Genomic DNA, 9,700 nt, shown 5'->3' with positions numbered 1-9,700 from the left:
CTCATCTATTATACATTCTGAGCCCAGCAGGCAAGAGCTAGGAGTCCTTTGCATCTCACAGGAGGACAGGGCCCTTTCCTATAAGGCCACAGATTCACACTACCTGACCCATCAGTAGCTTGCAAAGTGGGGTGGGGAATAGTCTTTGATATGGCCTGTTTCTTAGGAAGTGGGACCGACCTGTCCATTCTCTTCCCCAGAAGGGGCTGAGAGCTCTGGATCTGGGGAGCTCTGTCTGTACTCCGGATTCTTGAGAAGTAGCACCTGGGACTCATTGCAGCTACTAGTAGGATCTCTGCCATACCCAGTGCTGCCCCAGGGGGCTGCCTGACCAGCCTTCATCCCTTGCTGCCCTGAGTGTCTTGTTGGCCAGAATGTACCAGGCAGCTTGGGTTCTCAGGCTGAGAGGAAACTCCTGCCATTGCCCAGCTCCATTTCCCCCAGGCTACAGCCCCCTGAGAGTCAGCAAGCGCCCAGCATGCAGAGCTGGTTAGTGGGCTCAGTGTTGCCAGTGCACTGACGATGCCAGGTTAGGTGGTCCGTTCTGCATGCCAATCTCAGCCAGCAAGCATGGGTGGCACCTCCCTGGTGAGTGGGCCTGACATGCTGGCCCCTCCTGGTAGAATGAGAGAGAGCTGGGTCAGGCAGGTGGGGAGGACTCATGCCACGTACCTTGCCCGGCCAGGCTGGCGGCGCTCACGGCGGCCAAGGCGGGGGCGGAGCTCTGCCTGCCAACTGAGGGGATACAATCTCTCAGTGCTAAGAGCTGCCACGAAGCCACAGTGGCCAATCAGCAGCTAGCATGCCTGAGCGTGAGAAGAAGGAAGCCCCCTCACAGCCCACGCACACCAGGGCCAAGGGCATCGTGGCCAAGCCAGCCGAGCTGGGAGGAGCAGGAGCATCTGAGGGGAAGGGCAACAAGGCAATTGTTGCCCTTCAGCAAAGTGGAGTGGGTGGCATGGAGGACTGGAGGTCTTTGAGAGGGCCAGGGGTGAGGTAGGACATAAAAACTCCACCACCTGGGAAGAAGCTCCAGCCTGCCCCCCAGAGGTACCCCTACACACACCAAGCTCATTTTGGAGACAGACAAGACCCACAGAAACCACGTGTCATGTCCACACCCCAGAAAACGGGGTACATGCTGATTTTCTAGGTGTGGGCTCAGAACCAGACAGAGGTGCGAGGGAACAAAATCCTACCTAGAGAACAACTTCCTTCCCTAATGCCTGAGCAAGAAGGTGCGATGGTGTCCTTAGGGGCCATGCTGGAGGGAGGGAGCCAGCTCCCCCACTATCCTCCATACTCCATACCCTGGAGAAACCCTGGCCCCCAGGGCTCTGAGGAGGAGTCACAGCCCATCCTGCCAATGCTTAATCAGATACCTAGTCTTAGATAGTGATCTCTAGTCTCCTTGGTTCGTCCCTCCTTGATTCCCTCCTGGTTAGACAGAGGACACTGGTTCTCTAAGTACACAGATTTGGAGCAGATGGCCCCCCAGGGACAATCACACAGAAAAGAAAGAAATGGAGGTAACTGAAGCAAATGATTCCTGCTAGCACAAACCCCAATTTTACAATTAACCAGCATCCCTGTGTTCAGTGGATAAGCAGCATCCCAGCCAAACCAGCTTCTTGGCTTGTCCCCAAACTTAACTCTACTTGCACCCATTCAAACTGGCTGCTTCTCATGCCTTCCCTTTATTCCATCTCTGCCTCTGAGAATCCTTCCCTTTTCTTTAAGGCTTAGCTTGAATGCTGTCTCTTCCAGGAAGCTTTTATGGATTTCCCCACCTGTTAGAATTTTCTCTTGTCTCAAAATACCTGTAATTTATCCACATACATCTGGTAGCCTTCTGATAGAACATAACATTCTTAAGGGCAGAAGCCATTTTGTGCTGGCAATACCTAACTGGGAGCATGGATACTGGTACTTAATCCACACTTAATTGATCTATATTCATTCCAACTTCTAATCAAGAAAAGCTCATGGTCTTTCCCTTATTAGGAATATTAAATATCTCTTCTCACAGGAGAGGTCCAACAGACAGGATCTGCTCCATACCCATTCCAGAGACTAGGGTAAGAAGAGGTCACCCTGGAGAGTCTCCAGCGGGGTCAGCTCAATGCCAGGTTCAAGGTTGCTTTTCTGTCTCATATCTTCCCTGCCCAAGGCAGCTCACAGAGCAAGAGAATTCCGACGAACAGAAGACACAGCAAAATTCTAAGGTTCCTCAGGGATCAGAATGGAATGCCTCCCCTGTCCTTATCAAGACCCTAATCCAGGAGCTGACTCTAAGGCCAGAAAGTACCCTGAAGACATGAGAAAGGACAGAATTATGGCTCTAGCTTCAACATAAAAATGCCACTGGGACTGTCCAGTAATTTCAGCATGACCAAATTTGGGCATCAGAAGTACCGAGTAATTAGGGGCTAAGAACCAAGTTGTAGGAGTCCTGTTTAAATCCCAAGGAAAAATCAGCTAGACTCACCCCGAGTGCTTTGTAGGGCTGTCACACTCATCCCTCATCTCAAGAATACACTAGAAACTGCTTCAAGGATAACATACAAAAAAGGTTATATTCCACTGTTAAAGGGGCAGAGAGGCCTTATGGTCATTGACCATTCCCTAACCCTCCAAACATCTTATTGCTAAACACCAAGGCTTGTTATTTTCATGTACCATTACCCTAAAAGTCCATGCTTTTATCCTCCTCAGAACAAACGTACAACCCCCATTCTGCCTGAAGAGTGTGGGCAGTGCTTTCTGAAAAGTCCTCCTCCTAAAAAGTTTTCCACTGAGTATATCACAGCAGGCTGACATCGATGAGTAGCAACTGATGAGAGAATGAAACCAAAAGAAAAAAAACAAACCCAACCAACCATCCTAGAGGAATGAATCAGAGAGAGGGAGGAAACACCTAACCCAAAGTTGCGCGATCAGCAGCACCTTTCCATCCAAGCTTGCCCTGCCATGCCAGCTGAACTCCCTGCAGCTGCCCTGGACCAGGAAGCCCAGTGGTAAGACAGGAGAGAGGAGGGCACACAGGATATGGTAACATGGAGGCTGATCTCTCAATTCTGCTCCTGTCTTTCCCACACCCTCACATCATTAAACTGATCCTGTCCTCTCCCTCTGTTCCTTCTCTCCTTTACAATTATTATCATTAAGAAAGTAATAAGCACTTTAATCTGCAAAGAGCTTGACATCTAGCATAATTTCTCTAAGCTAGTGGGCTGGGCTTGCTTGCTTCCTGCCAGGGATTAGGAAAACAGTCTGATGGGTCTAGATGTGCTCAGTCAGCAAGCTGGCAGTGAAGGCTGACTCAAATTCTCACTATGGGAGAGCTTCCTAGATCTCCCCTCTCTTCTCTCTTCTCTTTAAGCTCCCATCTCCCCCTTTCTCCTTGATCTCAAGTAGAGAGAGAGAGAGGCTAACCTCAGAAGAAACAGGGGTGCTAATGTCCAGATGTGCTAGGGAGACTTTTAGAGTCTAAACCCAAGCAAAGTGGCCAGCACATCTTAGTTTGGAGGGGAGCATCTGGGGTCAGAAGGCCAAACCCAGGCCAATGGCCTTTGTTAACTCTGAAAGCTACACCTTGTCTTGGGTGTTTGAGAGCAGGAGATGAGAACAACACCCACCCAACCTCACCTCCCAACTCACCTTGGAAGGACTGAAATGCCCTGCTGGCAAAAAACTTACCTGAAAAATTCCTGGAAACCAACATTGTTGTGAGGATGGCACCCTGAGGAAAGAAAAGGAATAAATGATTGGGACAATGAGCTTTAGGGGCATCTATCCTGAGCTCTTCCCCCAACATGAGCCATGTTGGTTAGGGTTGGGAAAGGATATAGAGGACAATGGTGTCAGGGATTCTCTAGGTAGTGCACAGAGAGTGAACCACAGGAAAAGGAACAGACCAACAACCTCTTGGGGGTAGAGAGGGCAGGAATTGAGTGTCAGAGGAATGGGACCTTTATAGTAGTACCTCTTAGTACAGGTCCAGCAGAGGATTTGTAATGATGGGAATAAGGTTCCCCAGGGAGATTATAGCACCTTGGATGAAGCCCCAATCATCCTAGTCTAGTTCCAAGTCATGACCTTCACAAACTGGCCTTTGGACAATTCACTGCCACCACCCCGCACCCTACACCCAACTCCCCAACTTTCCAAACTACCAAATGTAACAGAGCAGCTAGATTCATTGGTGAGAGAAGGGTGAACAACTCACCTTCAGCTTTCTCCGGGCATTGAACTTTCTCAAGCATTCCACAGTCTCCTGCCGGTGCATCATTGAGGCCACTGTAGAACGTTGCTGAACAGACAAACAGAGAAGGTGGTTCACCCTATGATTTCTACTGAGAGAATGCACCAGCACTGCCTATGGAGTGTCAGTCAAGTTTCCTAGCTCCGATGCCCAGATGAGAAAGAATGCCACTGTGCTTTGAACAGGGCTAAACCCTCAGCAGGCACCAAAAAAATGGGCATAATCATACTTGCCCTCACTACCACACATGGGGTTGCTGAGGTCAGAATGAGATCATCAGTGTAAGAGTACTTTTAGATAATGCATTATACACATGCAAGTTTTATAGGATGATAATAGTCTGAATAATAAACAACAGTGTACACTAATGACACCTCCAGAGGGTATTCAAATATTCCCAGGAGAGAGAAGGCAACGAAAGGAGTCTGTTAATAATGAACTTCAAGAACCACAGACCATTAGATTTGGAAGAGTCATTGAGTATTCATCTAGTCCAATTACCTCAATTTATAGATGAGGAAACTGAGGCCCAGATAGAAGAAATGACTCGATCCCAGATTAGCAGCACTTGCTTAACTTCTTAAACTAGTGGCCTCGTCTCAGCCTTCAATATACTTATCACCTGCAATTCTCATCCTGTAGACCACCACTTTTTCCCAGTCTGGATATACTACATGCCTCCTTAGACTTCCATGACACTGTTTACTCTTGGCTATCTCTTTGTTCAGCTGTCCCTTCTCAGGCTCAGGCTCCTTTCCTGATCAGTATCAATCTCCAGGCCCCTAAATGCGGGTGTCCCTCAGAACTCTGACCTAGGCCCTATTTGATTTCTATCTGTCATACAGAAAAGCCAGTTTTGATTAATGTGTCTAGGCAGATGACCCCAAAATCTACACATTCAATCCTTCTCACCCTCCTCTATGCTAGTCTTATGTTACAAATGGCCTGCTGAACATTTTTGCCTAGATGGTTCATTAGCACCTTAAATCCAGGAGACCAAAATGACACCCCATCCGATTTTCTGCCCAAACTCATCCCTCTTCCTAACTTCCAGATTTTTGATGGAGAGCACCATCACCCTTTTAGTCACCTAAGCTTGCAACCTTGGGGTCAAACCTGATTTTCCCCTCAGCACATCATCATCATCTCATTTCTAATCAACTGCAAAAAATTAAATTAAAAATTAGAAAATTAAAATTAAAAAAAAATCTTTATTTTGCCTCCATAGCATCTAGCCTATGTGTTACCCTTCCTCTACCCCAATAGCCTCTACCCTTGCTTGGGACATTGGTGTTTTCCCCTTAGGGTATTGTAATAGCCTTAAAACTGAGGCTATTTCTAGTATCTTTCTTCTCTACCCCATCTTCAATAGAGCCATCAAATTAATATTCCTAAATTACAGACCTCATCCGATCACTGCTACGCTCAAAAATATCTGGTGGCTTCCTCCTGCCTCTGGAACAACATACAAAGTCTTCCACTTGACATTTATATTTCTAGTCTCATGTCATAATCTCAACCCTTCATATACTCTCCACTCCAGGTATACTGGCCTGTTAACTGCTTCCCACAGGGAAGCTGAGGGTACAGTAGATAGAACACTGCTTCTGGAGTCAGAAAGACCCCAGTTCAAATCTCGCCTTGGACATTTATTAGCTATGTAAACCTGGAGAAGTCTCAACTTAAGTCTCAGTTTCCTTATCTGTAAAATAGGAATAATAACATCCCCACCCCCTACCTTCCAGGGTTGTTGTGCGGATCAAATGAGATAACATATGGAAAGTCAAAATGTTACAACTAAAGCAGACAGAGGTAACATGACTCGTTTAGGGTCTCAAAGTTATTAAGTATCTGAAGTTGGATTTGAATTCAGCTATTCTGGATTCCAGGTCAATCACTGTAGCCATTTTGACACCAAGCTGCTACAAATTCCCCAAAGAGTAGGAAGAGCTCCACTAATCCCACCCAGGAATCTGAAATGGTAGAGCTGGCTTTTCTTGTTAAGGACTATGGGGTCACCCTGATGATATTCAGGCACAACACTGGAGTTCTCCATTCCTTCCCACGACTCAAACTCTGATGGCTCTTCTTGGAAGATGCCTAGGTTTTAGATATGCCATGTGCCCATGTGGGGGACCCAAACAGTTTAGCACAGTCTGGAACCCTTGGGGCTGCAGACAGACAACTGTAGATTTAAAGTTAGGAGGGAACAGAGGGGCCATATAATCCAAACTTCTCATTTTATAGATGTGGAAACTGAAGCACCAAGAAGGTAACTGACTTGTTCAAGTTCACATGGGGAGTGACAGCATGTGCAAAATGGAACTCTCGGATCTCTACCACTCCCCCCAAATCATTCCCTACCCTCCTTCCTCTCTTCCAAACTTCCCTGTTGATGAGACTTTTCTTCTTCTAGTCCCTCAGGGTCACAACGTTGGAATTGGGTCCAACTCTTCTCTCTTCCTCAGCCCTCACGTCATGCTGATTCTGCCACCCCAGCATCTCTAGCATTCACTCAACATGGCCACCACCATCATCTCTGGCCTGGATGAAAGCAATACCCTCTGACATGGTCTCCCTGCTGGTTCTCCTCTTTCCAATCCAGTCTCTATCCAGTCACCAAAAATTATCTTCCCTAAAAACTCAGCTCGCTCCCCTGCTGAAGAATCTTCAGTAGCTCCCCACTGCCTCTGGGATAAATGATAAGCTCCATGCCTTGGCACTGCAAGCTCTCCTTTCCAGTTTGACTGCACGTTCATTCCTCTCATTCACATACTCTACATTTCAGTCAAACTGGGTCCTCCTGCCTTTGTAATCCCATTCCTGGGATGGCTTCCTTCCTCCCCTCCACCTTGTGCCATCCTGCATGGCTCAATTCAAGTTCTAGCTCCTGCAGAAAGGGAACAGCTAGGTGGCACAGTGAATAGAGCACCAGCTCTGGAGTCAGAAGGATAGAAGTTCAAATCTGGCTTCAGATACTTACTAGCAGTGTGACCCTAGGCAGGTCACGTAACCCCAACTGCCTCCAAAAAAAAGGGGGGGTAAAGAAAGTCACCCTGATCCCCTTAGTTGAAGGCACATTCTCCCTGCTTAAAAATCTCTCTTTTTTACTTCTCTTCAAAAATAAATGTTCTAACCCTAAGATAGATATAACCTCCCTGAGAGCAATGCCAGTTTCACTTTAGTCTGTCTCCAGTGCCTGGTGAACAGTAGGCATTTAATAAATGCTTGTTGCCAGATCCATTGCTCATGAAAGCATCTGCTTCCTCTTCTGATTTACTACTTTTGTTCTTCTATAGGTTTAGAAACCAAACAACTAAGAGCTTGCTCCAATTGTGCACAAAGTAAGAGTGAACAGGATGTGAGTGAGCCTCTCCTACATTTCTTACTTTTGCTGACCATGGGGGGCCCCTTTTTGGAGGGCAGTACTAGTTCTTAACCTTATTCTGAATAGATAAGGCTTCTAAGTAAGCAAGGTATTTCTCATATAACAAATACAGAGCATGTCTACGCAAATTAGGTGCTGCTAGACCTATCCTCATCACAAGCTATTCAGAGTTTTTGAGACTGAAGATGAACCCCAAGTCAAGAATACAATCACACCACAGGAAGACTGGTCATCTAGTAAAGAGAATATTCTGAAGAAACGCCCTTTTGTAGAATCCCAGAATCCCAAAGTTGGAAAGGACTCCAGAAGTCATCTACTCCAACCTGTATGTGACTAAGAATTACTCATACAACATTTCCAACAGACAATCATCTAACTTTCACACCCTGAAGTCAGAAAGACCTGAGTTCAGATATGTATTAGCTGTGGAACTCTGGGCAGGTCCCTTAACCTCTAATTGACTCAGTTTCCTCAACTATTTGATGAGGATAATAATAGCACCAATCTCTCAGGATTGTGACAAAGATCAAATGAAAAGTTTGTAAAGCCAAACTTAGTATAATGCCTGGCACACAGTAGGGGCTTAATAAGTACTTTTTCACTCCCCACCTGACCCCACCCCCTTGAGGGGCAATCTATTATCTCTGAATAGCTCTAATCAGTAGAAATTTTCTAAGCCTAAACTAGCCTCTGTTGGCAATCCTCTTTCTCCCATCCCCACTGTTCCTGCCTCTACCTTCTGGGGCAAAGCAGAATAAAGCTGCTTCCTGTTCCACAGGGTACCCCTTCAAATTCTTTTCAACAGCTATTCTAGAAGTCTCTTTTCCAGTCTAAACAGTTCCTTCAATTGGTCTCCTTGTGACAGTCTGCAGGCCCCTCATCTTCTTGCTTACTCTCCTCTGGATTTTCCCAGTTTGATCATTTCCTTCATAAAATATGACAACCAGTACTAAGCATGAACTCCAGGCATCTTTTGGCTAGTATGGGATATAGAGAATCCTCACCTTGTGATATACACAGGCTGGTGCCAATCTTATTGCAACCTCACATAAACTGGTGTCTTGGAGTGGTGAGCACAATACCATTGTCTAATACTGTACTGGAGGTCCACTAAAACCCCCATATCTTTATCGAATCTATAGCTGTCAAGTCAGAGCCTCAGATCTCCCCACAATAGGACACTTACGCAGACCCATGGATGTTTCAGTGCTTGGTCAGCTGTGATACGCTTGGCAGGATTTATTGTCAGCATCTGGTTGATTAAATTCTTGGCTTCAGGAGTCACAGTGTCCCACTCTGGTGATGGAAACTAGGGAATGGGAATGGGGAAGGAGAGATAGGGGAAAACATGAGCACTGTACTGCACCCAGCAGGTGGGCTCATCTTCCTTGCCTCAGTTTCCCCTCTGTGGGGTCTGGTCCACTGAGGCAGCACAGAAAATATTAGAGATTAAAGAGACGAGGGAAGAAAGAATGCAGCATAGATGGGGGAAAGCTAATGCTCTGTTAAGTGGCAGACAGAAGGGTTCCCAGGATTCTCTCCTTCTCTCAGGGCACCATAAGCCCCTCCACAGGTAACCTACAGGAAAGGACAGGACACTATTGGCCTAAAAGACTGACCAAAGTCACCCCCATTGCTCCCCAGCCCCTCTTCTCCCATCAGGGCCACATGGAGGTGTGGTCAGACCCCTCCCAGCACGTCCTTACATCATAGGCTCCAGCTTTGATTTGCTGATACAGTTTATGCTGATCCTCATCCCAGAAGGGGGGATATCCCACCAGAAGTATGTACAATATCACGCCTACAGGAAGACACAAACAAAACAGGGAACTAGGGCCAGCTGCTTAGTCCAAGGCACAGGCTAGGGATGACCCAACCCAGGGTCTAGAATCCCTCAGCCAAATGGCGGCTGAACCAAGGTTAGAACTGATCTGAGATGGATGAGAGTATGTGTGTATGCGCGCGTGTGTATGTGTGCGTGCGCATGACTATCTCAGGGTAAGGAAGGAAATACACATTTATTAAGCACTTACTATGTGCCAGGCACT

The 9,700-nt window shown here is 46.8% G+C and overlaps 1 protein-coding gene across 33 annotated transcripts in view; it reads right to left on the bottom strand.

Annotated features, from left to right (window-relative positions):
• The window catches only part of CAMK2G (calcium/calmodulin dependent protein kinase II gamma), a 60,072-nt gene that overhangs the window by 18,986 nt on the left and 31,386 nt on the right, over positions 1 to 9,700 (bottom strand). For 21 of the 33 annotated variants that reach the window (XR_011971498.1, XR_011971499.1, XR_011971500.1 and 18 more), the window contains exons 9-13: positions 9,359 to 9,453; positions 8,839 to 8,961; positions 4,229 to 4,312; positions 3,700 to 3,742; positions 673 to 735 (exon numbers count right to left, since the gene is read on the bottom strand). Coding sequence is in view for 28 of the 33 variants with exons in the window: in XM_072628156.1 (XP_072484257.1) it covers positions 673 to 735; positions 3,700 to 3,742; positions 4,229 to 4,312; positions 8,839 to 8,961; positions 9,359 to 9,453 (408 nt within the window). In the remaining 5 variants the exon portion in view is untranslated. The remainder of the gene's footprint in view (positions 1 to 672; positions 736 to 3,699; positions 3,743 to 4,228; positions 4,313 to 8,838; positions 8,962 to 9,358; positions 9,454 to 9,700) is intronic. The other 12 variants (XM_072628160.1, XM_072628157.1, XM_072628167.1 and 9 more) reach the window with 1 other exon arrangement.

The sequence above is a fragment of the Notamacropus eugenii genome, chromosome 1, assembly GCF_028372415.1.
Source record: "Notamacropus eugenii isolate mMacEug1 chromosome 1, mMacEug1.pri_v2, whole genome shotgun sequence".
Classification (NCBI taxonomy): Eukaryota; Metazoa; Chordata; class Mammalia; order Diprotodontia; family Macropodidae; genus Notamacropus; species Notamacropus eugenii.
This window is presented reverse-complemented; position numbering and strand designations above follow the sequence as displayed.